Here is a 12,028-nt window from a genome sequence, read left to right as displayed (position 1 = left end):
AGAAAAAAACATGCTAGATTTGATAAATTGGATTAAACATTAATGGTTCCAAAGAAGATGTTCTAGGTTAGATGAGAGGAATTAAGGCCATTCTGAACATGCTAGAGTTGATGATTAAACACGACTAAGCATTAATGGCTCCAAAGAGTATGTAGTAGATTAGATGAATCATTACATTAATCAAAGGAACCAAGTTTCGAAAACATCAGCACCATTTTGAACATGCTAAAGGTTTTTATTTATAAGGCGGTTATATTATTTATATGGTGAAAGTAGATATACTGCTGTAAACAGGATTAAGCATCAAAGGCTCCAAAGAGCATGCATTAGATCAGATTAATCATTAATCATTACATTAATCAAAGTGACCAACTTTCAAAAACAGTAAGACGTTAAGGGGGGTGATGATTCCTTTGTTGACCAAAACAGTATTAAGGCTATCTAACCATTGATGAATCTTAAGAGGGCTGTTTCATGATTGTCGTCTGCTGTAGTTTTATTCCCCGAATATTAATTTCCGGCAGGGGCTTCTTTTAATCACAGCCTCTTGCGCCTGCTGGCTATGGCGTCCGATCCTGTCCGTGCCCCCTCCTGCTCCTCTTCCTTTGCCCCCTCCTCTCGTCCCTCACAAGCTCCTAGAAAGTCTGCCTTATCTCCTCACCGCTAGCCCTAAAATCCCTGATGCATGGCTTCGCATAATTTTCAGCCCCCTGCTGACGCCCCTCCTGGTGCCCCACGCAGGGGCGAGTTCCTTCTTCAATTGATTCAGCAAGGATCCAATCCTGACAACCGTAGCGGTGGCGGTAGTAGCGGCAGCGCTAGCGATGACCGAACCGGTGGCTGGAGCAGCGGCAGCGCCCACAGCAGTGGGAGCTTCAGCAGAGGCTCCTCCTTGGACGCAGGCGCGAGCTTTGGGAGCATCAGCAGCGTCGACCCTGCCGATGCAGCCCTCCCGTTCCTCGACCCTGCGGTTGCAGCCTTGGGACCCAGCCACCCCCTTTCCGCCAATCCTATGGAGGCCATGCGAAACCATCACCAGCAGCATCATCAGTATCGTGCCGAGTGGTCATTGCCCCTGTCCCCTACGTTTGGCCCAGCATTCAACCCCTCCGTGCGACATCATGATGCTCCCGTGGTCGATCGTGGTTTGCCTTCCCCCTTGGATCCTTTGTTCTGTCCAGCAGGTAATCAACCCTTCAGAGGTATCAATGATACCGTTCCACACCCGTATACACAGTTTCGTTGCCCTGTGTACGGGGATCACACTCTGTATAGTCGCCCACCACCACCTCCCAGTTATACGCATCCTGGATTCATGGGACAGGATATGCCATGGTCATTACAGGCTCAGGGGATAGCACCGGCTGATAATCCTTTCACTGAGAAGGAGAGAATGTCCGTGCAGAATGCCATGCAGCTTCCGAGTTTAAGATCCGTTAGAACGCAGTCTCTTGAGCAGTCTAAGAAGAATGGCTTGAATGTATCGTCAGCAAATGTATCACACCATGAAAAGTTTCATTTAGGAGGGGAAGAATTTTTGAATTCTAGTATAAGCCTTCCCTCTAAGGGGAGCGTTGTGAAGCATGGCCCAATTGGACCTCTAAAGCGAAGAGAGGAGGCTGTCTCTTGGAATCTTGCTGGAGATGTCTGGAATACTCCAAATCAGGGATTTCCGTTTTATCATCCAAATGCTACTGAGGTGTGTAGTATTTTTGGTGAACCATCGGACACAATCAAAAGCTATACTGTACAAGTTTTGGATGAGACAGGTGTGAAGCAGTTTCACAATGAGGCTCTAAAAGTAGGTGACTGGAAGGGCTGGACCAATACAACAAATAGGAACAAAGTGGAGACTCTTGGTAAACAGGAAGAGCACCTTGGTGTCAGCATTTTGAATGCAACCATAAACATGGTCAAGACTGAAGAACAGGCAAATGCCAGCATCACTCAACTCAGGTCAAGCTCAGAGCTATCAAATGGTCCAGTCATAGTTAACAGCCCAAGGAGCGCTGCAGATAAGACCACCTTGGAACATATTGCAGGTGCAGATGAAGAAAAGGATGCCAAACATGGTCTGAATGAACCTGTAAGTGAATTGGATCTTGGCCTTTCTGAACGCACAAGGAAGGTCAAAGTTTCCAACCCTGATATTGCCACACCGGGCAGGTCTCAGGAGGTTCAGAAATCTCGAGATGATATCAAGAAACGAAGAGGACAAGCTCAAGAATGGCGGCTGAAACAGCCAAGTTCTGTAAATGTGTCACAAAAGCAAAGCATAGATATGATTGTGCCAAATGATCTTGGGAACAAAAGTAGTTTGAAGATGCCTCTCCAAGAAGATCATTCTAGTCTTCCATCTGGTACTAGGCTAGATTCTGCACCAAGTTCTGCCATTGAAGAATCAAAACAAGCTTTGCAAATACTGCCATCAGCTGAGAATGCCGAGATGACAAAAGTGGAGCCTGCTCTTAATTCCTTGAAGGAGGATGGATCTAGTGGACTTGATGATGAAACAATTCTGGGCTGTGTTGGGTTCTTGGAACTCGATGATGATAAAGAAAAAGAGGAGCAAAATAGCGCTGTAAATCGAGTCAGGGTTTCTCAGGTAAGAGTATGAGTGTGTACACAGGGTACAAATATGTTGTCAAAGGCAACCCTGGCTTGATGGCGTGCTTATGTTGTTGATTTGTTATCTGTAGGACGTGAAAACTGATATTACACTGGGACGTGGCCTTAGAGTCATTCGATCAATTAGGCAATATAGAAGGGAACTTTCACACCGTAATGATATGGAAAAATTCACCAGCGAGTTGCTCTCTATCTTTAAGACATTGATACCTTGCAAAGATGAGGAAATGAGAAGAAAGCAACTTCTTTCTTCTCTGGATGAACTTGTGTCTGGAATCTGGCCTGATGCTCGACTTTACTTGTTTGGGTCATGTGCCAATGCCTTTGGAGTGCGCAATAGTGACATCGATATTTGCCTTTCAATTAGCAGTGAAATTTCAAGCAAATCAGATCTGGTGCTCAGGCTAGCAAATGCTTTACGAACCAACAAAATGCAGAATGTCCAGGTATTGCTTTGGATGCTCCTCAATGAATTCCTCTAAAATTACGTGAACTTGAGCAAAGTTTGTGCTGACTGTTAGAAATCAGGCCTTATTTGCATTTTGATAATGCAGGCATTAACTCATGCAAGGGTCCCCATCGTAAAATTTTCAGATCCGACAACTGGTATATCATGTGATGTCTGCATCAACAACATGCTTGCTGTTGTGAATACAAAGCTTTTACATGATTACGCTCAGATTGATGCCCGATTGCGGCAACTAGCTTTTATGGTGAAGCATTGGGCCAAATGTCGTCAAGTGAATGAAACATATCGTGGAACTCTCTCCAGCTATGCGTACGGTGGTTTATATTTTGAAATGCCTATTGTTAGTGCATAATTATTTTCCCTTATACAGATTATTGAAACCAGTCTTTGAAACCCAATGAGTAATTTCCTTCCCTTTTTGGATCAAAGAAATGGGTGTTGAGTTGTTTATAGGCTTGAACTTACGTTTGCTATTAGATGACGTGTGCAAACCTCCATTACCCTGAACTGCTACCAGAGTGTCACTTATGGGAATGGGTCCTAGCTCTTACTCAGGTGCTAGTGTCATATGCATGAACTGAGTCGATATCACTGTTATGTGTAAGTGCACAACCCATACCAGTAACTAAACAGTAAACCTTAGTTTGAGGAATGTCTCACACTGCTATAGGCATAAGATCGAGGTTAGTAAGTTTGTCCTTTTAACTGACCTTGTGTTGATAAGGACTGAGCAGAATGAAGCAAAAACGTTTCATTTACTTGCAGCTTAGTCTTAAAACATACACACAATGGCCTTTGAATGGACCTCTTATCAAGGGTAAATGAAAAGACTGAGCAGAAAGTGGAACAAAAACATGGAGTACATTTGGAATCTTTCATTTATTTGCAAATTAGGATTGGACACATCAGATCTGTCATCGAGTTTGTTTAAGAACTTTATATAACCTTGTGCTATCTCTTTCGTCCCATTGAACACTGATGATGTGACACAGTTTCCTACATTTTAGGGGTCTTGTTGTATTTTTCAGGCATTTGTTGTCTATATTAGGTCTGATGAGTATTCATTTCACTGCCTGATTAGCATTTATGGGCGTCAGATCAGAAAGCCTTCTTTTATGCATTTACACTTTCAGTTGGGGCTCTCTAACCTCACTGTGCTCGGATTCTCAGTTCCCCCAGTCTTGTATTTGGATCAACTCACTCTGTCTTTGCCTTGTTGTTTGTGCATGACAAGACAATGACGTGGCAGGTGGGCATGCAGCCAGCTGACTGCCCCATTTGGACTGGTTGGATAGGTTTGAGATTGTAGTCTGTGACTGGAGGCTTCAAAGGTTCAGGGCATTGGATTGCCGTAGGCTGGGGGCCTGTGGGGCGGTAAACTTAGTGTGCTAGCAGGTGTATTCCAAGGATACAGTGTGGAGCATGCAGGATTGCATACAGTTTATGCAGTGAAGGTTCACTGTTGGCTGCTGTTATTCTTGTAGACATTATGAGAGCTGTTATAATTTATTAATTGGTGGATCATCTCTGCCTTTGGATTTTCTTGTCTATTTTGAGTATCATGAAATGCTAGCTGTTCTTGTTTTGGGATCGAGGAACTCAGATTTATGTTTTGGGTGACTCAACAATGTGGCTGGAATGATAGGTTTCCTGCCCACTGGAGTTGAGTCCAAATTAATACAAAACTTATCGAGGACGGGGCAATATGTTAAAGAAAACCAAGGTGGGTGATTATAAATCTAACAAGAGGTGCCATTACCAAGTGTTACATCCTTGCATGTCTTCGATGGGTTGTTGTAGCATTGGCCATAGGATCACTTGCTACAAACAAGTCCCAAGGTTAGGGCAGTTAGGGAGACATTAGTCAATATATCATAAGACTGTGGCTTGCCAAGATGACATCAACGTGGTTCAACTCATCAGCCAAATGTTGAAAGCTTCTTAGTGCTGTTAGATTGCGAGACTTTGCTGTCGTACCAATCAATCCCACTGTATAATAGTGGGGATTAGTGCATTATGGACCTGATAATAGGAGCCATATGGAGTCTGCACCATTTTGACAAGAACTGTTGTTGCTTAAAACCCTAATGGTTTGGCTATTAATAATTCTTGTGATCCTTTAAGAGGTCATGTATGGCTATTAATAATTCTTGTGATCCTTTAAGAGGTCATGTAGGCCAAACGTGGTCTTATCTATGTGATAGCTGAACTGCTATGTGCATTAACAAAGCATTCTTTTGCTGAAAATAAAAGAGAAGTACTTGGTACTTTGATGTTGTTTACAAAGGTTTTCCAGTTTGAGGTCCTCATCTTCTTATTGCATGGACAAATCTTATCCCCATGGAAGTAGCTGGTTGCTTTTGCTGGTTGTCGCTAGACTGATTATTGGCTGCTGTGGGGGTTTTCTTTGGCTTGAAGTGATTGGAGACTTGGTGAGAAGAAGCTCCCATTTTCTCCTTTGCTGACTGCAAAATATTGTTGCCAAGCTCAAACTTCTTTGCGAAGCTTTTAATTTTGATTGTTGGTCACAAATCATAACCGAAACATGGCAAATTCTAGGCTTGGGATGCAGCCCGAGTCACTTATGAGTTCCTGTAACGTCGTTTTTGAATCTTCCTTGCATGTGTGCCACCCTAGTAAACATGGAACACATTTCCTTAATGAAATGTTTTAGTGTGCAAGGTTTCACATACCATTTCACTCCAAGGGAAAAAAACAAATTTTATTAAACACTTTTTTTGGCCTAGAGAAAAGTAAAAATTCTATTAACACATGAGAATAAAGTGTCCCAAGGCAAAAAACCACGTACAAAGCAGCCTTGTAAGGGACTTCCACGTCAAGAATTATATAACAAGCGGAAGTCTATTACAAAGCTTGAGTGAATAGCCAGTGTAGAGGTCTATAATGCCAAAGCATGTAGGTTTGGAATAGGAAAAAGGTGCCAAGATCCCATGTCTTGAGAAAAGCAACTTTCCTCTTCCTCATAGTCTTTGAGCTGCCGTGCATTCTTTCCATCTCCCATGAAGAGTATGCATAGTCTTTGTCCAGATCTGAGAGAGAGTCTTTGTAGTAGATACGTCCAAAAATTCAAGCAATAGCTACATTTGGCTGTCCATATGTACCAGCCAATAGTAGCTAGCTATGAGCTTCCATCTGTGACAATGATCGTGAGTCCATATTGTCTATGAGAAATCTGGCATGAAAGTCTTGCTCTCACAAGCTACCATGAGATGAGATAAGCTTGACAACCTTGTACATCCTCATACCCACAAGGTTGGGCCTTTGTTAGTGACTCCTGCAATTGTCCCCCGCATAGCAATCATAGAATTTGTTGTGCTATGAAACACCATCCTAAGAGCTCTCCTCCAAATGAGCCCATGGACAATCCCATAAGCAATGCCTTTGAATCTCCTCATGCTCCCCATATCTAGCATAAGGAATAGGGTCTCTACCATAGCCAAGCCATGTGCCAATTGCTAAACTCCTGTGTGCTAGCAACCAAAGAAAGACCAAAATCTTTCTTTGTCTAAAGCTGTCCTCCAATCTCCTCTAGAAGTCTGCTAGGAAAGGCCATGATATACCATGGAAACTCCAGTGTTTAGTTGGTGCAATTGGTACCACTTTGGTCCTGCCCATCTGTATTCTCCTCCCCAACGTAGTTGTATAGCCAAAGAAGGGGACATCTTGAGGTGCCTTTGCAATTGGATCTCTCCCTACCCACTCCCCAGGATCCCACTAAAGCCTCTATAGTGGCTGCCTCCTACATGCCCAATGTCTTCATCCATCTTCCATATAAGTTTGAGGATCCGGGTCTAAGCACAAGTCCTATTACAATGAGTCACAACTCTAATCCTTTGTCGAGAGCATCCTATGAACTCTAATTGATCCAGATCCTCTTGCCTAAGTCTGCTGTCCATCTCTATTGAAAAAGTAAACACAATCTCCTCTCGCCCAAGTCTGCCGTCCATCTCTATGAAAAAGTAAACACACACTCCATTGCAAGAAGGATCTCTCCTCTAGAAAGAGCCGTATCCATGTTTGAGTTGTCACAGTGTCATTCCTCCATTCAAGGGGTACCACCTCACTAATGCTCTCCATTATGACTCTGGCCCTCTTGATACCTCGAAATATGTCTATATATATGGGCCTTTGGGTCTAGAAAGGCAAACCCTCCCTCATTGTAGAAGCTACCTGTGTTGAGAACCTTCCCCAAGATAGAAGGGTCCTCTCTCCAATGGTGTGGCCTCTCTGTGTCTTGAGTAGCTGATTAAAAAGAAGTGGATGCCTTAACTTCTCTTCAACACTCGTTGGGTCAATTTGATGAAGTCCTATAGATACTAATGTCCATGCTCGTATAATAGATGCAGCAAATTTGACCTCAAAACTGTTTGCAAGCCTTGTAGGTTGGATATGCTGAAATAGCTAGTGTGTGCTAGGCTGCTACGGCCCTCCATGACCGGTAATGACGGTCTCTAATCTCCATAATAGTAGCTCCTTCCATGGCTCCTCACTTGGGAGAAGGCCCCTCACAACGAGCTTTACCATCAATGCTCTGCTCTGAATATTTGGGTCAATTACCCTCCAAACCACCCTTGGATCTAGGTTGGATGATAACATTCCAAGCTACCTTAGCCCTTGCAAGACTACCATTTCCACTTGACCAAATGAAATTCCCAATGAGTTGCTTCACTTTTCCAATGCTTGACCTAGAGAAGGCCCAACAAGAAGTTATGTATCGCATGGTAGCTAATGGAACGTGATTTGCAACTACTAGCGTGCCTGCTAGTAAGTCTTGTTTGCTCCAATATAGTAGCTTTTGTCTTATGCTAGTGAAACTCTCATGTAGTTTCTAGTCTATTTGTCGAGTATCGCAAACCCAAAATCCATAGGATTTGTACGAGTTATTAAGAGCTCTCGAGGCTCTGCAAAAGACCTCCATCATAGCTACAAGGGCCCTAAAATTCTCCTCCTCCCCATCTAGGTAAACAGATGTGTCATATGCAAACTCTACATCTAGCAACTCCTCAAACTTTGGAATGGGAAGATTGATGCCTCGAATACTTGTATTCCTATACCTCAGGAAGGATCTTATAGCCTTTGCAACAAATAAGAAAAGGAGAGGTGTAGTGGGGCATCCTTGCCTTATTGACCTCTAAATATTGAATTTGGCACCTTTGGTCCTGCCAATGAGGACTTGGCTGTGAGCTGATGAATATAGAGCCGATACACCTATGATCCACTGCTTTGGGAAACCCATCCTCAACATGGTGCCCTCTAGAAACTCCCAATTAACTCCGTCATAGGCCTTCTCAAAATCGAGAAGCAAAACAATGAGATACTGTCCCTTGGATCGTGCAAGAGCTATGGATTCCCAAAAGGTGAAAATATTGTCAAGGATATTGCGCTCGTGAGCAAAACCAGTTTGGGTAGGGTGAATGAGGTTTGGCATCAAGAGAGAGAGTTTGAGGCTGATCATTTTGGCTAGGATTTTATATGTTGTTCCAAGTAAAGTGATTGGTCTCCACTAGGTGATCTCTAGTTTGTCTCCATGGCCCTTTGGGATGAGGTGAATCAATCCCTCTAACATCCTTTTTGACATACCTTCTAATGCCAGGATCTCTTGAAATGCTCCTAAAAGTCATGTGTTGATCATGTCCCAATAGCTCAGGAAGAAAGCCTTGTCCAATCCATCATCCCCTAGACACTTCCCCAATGGCAATGCTAGCAAGACCTCTGCAATCTCCTTTGTATCCTCATGCTCTTTGTGACCACTCTCTTGGTACTATACCACAATCTCTCTATCGCTCTCCAATCCTGGAGGCGTTGTCGTCGTGCCCAACAAAGTAATGTAAAAACCCATGGCTGCTTGACCGATCTCGTGTGGCCCTTAGGCAAGGGATCCATCCGCTCTTCTAAGATGCCTAACACCCTATCTAGAGTGTGTATGACTTGTGGTGCAAAAGAATTCTTTGTTCACCCTATCCTGTCCCCATGTCGAGAAAGACGTCCTCGCATGGTACTTAAACTTTGATCTAGCCTTCTTCATAGCATCTATTTCTGCTTTGGCTGCATACATCCCTCTATGCCATCCACCTATATCCTAGTTCTCTTTTCTCCTCCCTTTGTAGTGCTGCCAATGAGACTCTAGCAGCCCTCTCTTTCTCTAAGAGACCTCTCCTCTTGCTCCTAGCCTTCTCTTTAAGAAAGGAGCTCAGCTCTTGCAACTCTCACCAAGTCCCTAGCTGCCTTGTCCATTGAAAATGACTTGGACCTTCAAATCTTGTTAATATCCTCCCTTAATTGTTCCTCAGGCTCCCTCCATAAGAACCAACTGTATTGATATGTTGATAAAGTGGTTCCTGGAACAATACCGATTAGACCCTTCATGTCACAAGCCTAGTCATCTATATAAAATTTGTCCAACTCGGAGAAGATTCTGGCACCAGTTGTCCTATCTCTTTTGGAGAATTGCAAGGAATCTCTAGATTTGCCAACTTTGCCATGAACCAAGGGTCTTCTCTTCTGATATGGAAGATAAAATTCTCCCAAGGTGCCTGCTCTCCTCCTCTAATAGTGTTTATGCTTTTGCCCCTTTTATCTCAAAGGCTTTGACCATACTAAAATCCCCACCTACAATCTAGTGGTCAACACGAGGTAGAGACCAAGTTAATGTAGTCCAAACAAGTCCTCTCTCCCTCTGGCTATTAGGGGGGTATACATAGTTGCATTCCGTCCACAAATGGTCCGTCTAGTTCGGTTGGATTTGTTTGATTTGTCCCGGTCAGGACTGTATCCTGTGCAGGTGACGGTTTTTTTGACCGTTGTCCAAGGTTAAATCTAACCATTTTTACCCGATTTTTTACCGTTTTTCTTGCTCATTTTTTTGATCTTTTTTATTTTTTTTGGGAACTTTTTTTCATTTTCAAATTGTTTTGGGCCTTTATAAATGGCCCCTTTCCACTTCAATCTTCACCCTCAACTTTCAAGCCTGTTGCCTTCTCCACTCAAGCCTCATTGCTTAAGCCCCTATCTCAAGCTTATGAGTGATCTCCACGTCTTTCTCTTCCTTATTTTTCTTCTTCCTCTTCCTCTTCCTCTCTATCAAGTTACTACCTTCTCTTCCTCTTCCTATCTTCCCACCTCTTTCTCTACCTTCCAACTTCCAAGCTGCATCTCCCTCTTCCTCCTTCTCTTCCTTTCAACTTCCAAGTTCCATCTCTCTCTTCCTTCTCCTCTTCCTCTATTACCATTTCCAAGTTACTCCATACCACCTTCTCTTACCACATCCTCTTCCACCTCTCTTATCCCCTCTGTCTACACCTTGACCTCTCTTACCGCCTCCATCTCCACCTCTATTTCTTCACCATTTCTAAAGCCCTTCATAAAGCCTTTTCTCTTCACACTCCATACCACCTTCTCTTACCGCATCCTCTTCCACCTCTCTTATCACCTCCTCTGTTCACACCTTGACCTCTCTTACCGCCTCCATCTCCACCTCTATTTTTTCACAATTCCTAAAGCCCTTCATAAAGCCTTTTCTCTTCACACCTTATATCTTGAGAAAGCCATGAATTGCAGCAAGGTCCAAACAAATAGTGTGACATGGCTTTTTATCCACTTATCCAAGATAGGTGGAGAATGTGGTGAGTGATTTGGACCATTGGTGTTGTGCCATGGGAGAAGAGGGTAGGTGAGGAACCATGAAAACACGTGTAGATAGATACAAGAAGAACACTATTTTAAAAAAGTTGACATTACAAACTTTGGGTATCTGTGAGAGTGGAGGAGGTATTAATAGGCTCGTTGATCATATATACCTGGGGTAGGTAGGTACAATCCGTCCAATCCATGGACTTAGTACAGTACCGAATGTACACAAAAAGATGTTAAATAAAATATAGGGTTTTGTATGGACATTTAAAAATGCATAGAAAATTGAGGAATAGTTTAGTAAATATCACTTGTTCTTACATGAGAGTCTTAGTTTTAATCTTCAAAAATCACAAATGCTCATGAGAGTCAAGTTTTAATAATACTTCACGAATATAACAAGTGGTTGAGATAAAATGTGTACTCCAATTTCATTTATAAGTCTGAAGACATGTATAATAGTTCAAAAAAGAGTATTGGGCAAGTTATAAGTGACGAGTATCATCTACAAGACTTAAGTATTAAAAAAGTAGGAGATACAAATGTCAAGACTCAAAAAGTATCTAGATAGTAAAGACTGCCAAGGCTACTACTCAGATGAGCACTCAGACCCTTACTCAAATGAGACTCATGCTCATTACTAGATGAGTCTGACGTGTGTGGAATAAAATCTCCATCACTAAGGAGATTGCCATGCTCATCATACTCGGGCTCTCGAACACGAGTATCCTTTGAAACACGAGCAATTGGAGTAGAAGAGCTTTCAAACCATGCCTCACATAGGTTTTGACTGCTACTTGTGTGCTGCTACCAAATGCAATGCCTTGAGGAGTGGTTCGCCTTTCCCAACGAGTACGTGACACTCCATGGTCAATCTTCTCCAGCTTCATGTAGAGCCCTTTGTCACGAGGATGTGAAATTTTATTGCTTTGCTTAGTATTTGATTAAAAGTTAGTCAAATGTGCTAATGTCACTTGCACAAGTGAGGTGCAAGTTAATTATTTCACAATGTGGGATCCAAGACCTTGAGATATTAGTAGATGTCAAAGGCAAAAGTTGTAATAAGTTATGCTTGATAGGTACCGGGTGGTAGTCGAGGTTAGATTTGGGCATAGACCAATTTATTGGCCACTTATGTTGGTAGTGAAATTAGAGATTAGATAGAAATTAATTAATGCCAATAATTGCTCACAAATACTTGTAAGATAAATTAGCCTAGCCAATTAAATTATTGATTGGTAAAATTAATTTTTCGAGTATTATAATAATTGTAAAATCAAT

General features: G+C 42.6%; 1 protein-coding gene across 10 annotated transcripts in view; it reads left to right on the top strand.

Moving 5' to 3' along the window:
• Nucleotides 1–450: 450 nt before the first annotated feature.
• LOC148031345 (Nucleotidyltransferase family protein) overlaps nucleotides 451–12,028 on the top strand; it is a 58,901-nt gene continuing 47,323 nt past the window's right edge. For 3 of the 10 annotated variants that reach the window (XR_015691876.1, XR_015691877.1, XM_087684869.1), the window contains exons 1-3: nucleotides 451–2,605; nucleotides 2,700–3,074; nucleotides 3,183–3,437. Coding sequence is in view for 5 of the 10 variants with exons in the window: in XM_087684869.1 (XP_087540995.1) it covers nucleotides 686–2,605; nucleotides 2,700–3,074; nucleotides 3,183–3,437 (2,550 nt within the window). In the remaining 5 variants the exon portion in view is untranslated. The remainder of the gene's footprint in view (nucleotides 2,606–2,699; nucleotides 3,075–3,182; nucleotides 3,438–12,028) is intronic. The other 7 variants (XR_015691879.1, XR_015691881.1, XM_087684871.1 and 4 more) reach the window with 4 other exon arrangements.

The sequence above is a fragment of the Lygodium microphyllum genome, chromosome 9 (genome assembly GCF_053477565.2).
Source record: "Lygodium microphyllum isolate KBCC chromosome 9, Lygodium_microphyllum_v1.1.10, whole genome shotgun sequence".
Taxonomy (NCBI): domain Eukaryota; kingdom Viridiplantae; phylum Streptophyta; class Polypodiopsida; order Schizaeales; family Lygodiaceae; genus Lygodium; species Lygodium microphyllum.
The sequence above is the reverse complement of the archived record's forward strand: the minus strand, read 5'-3'. Positions and strand labels throughout refer to the sequence as shown.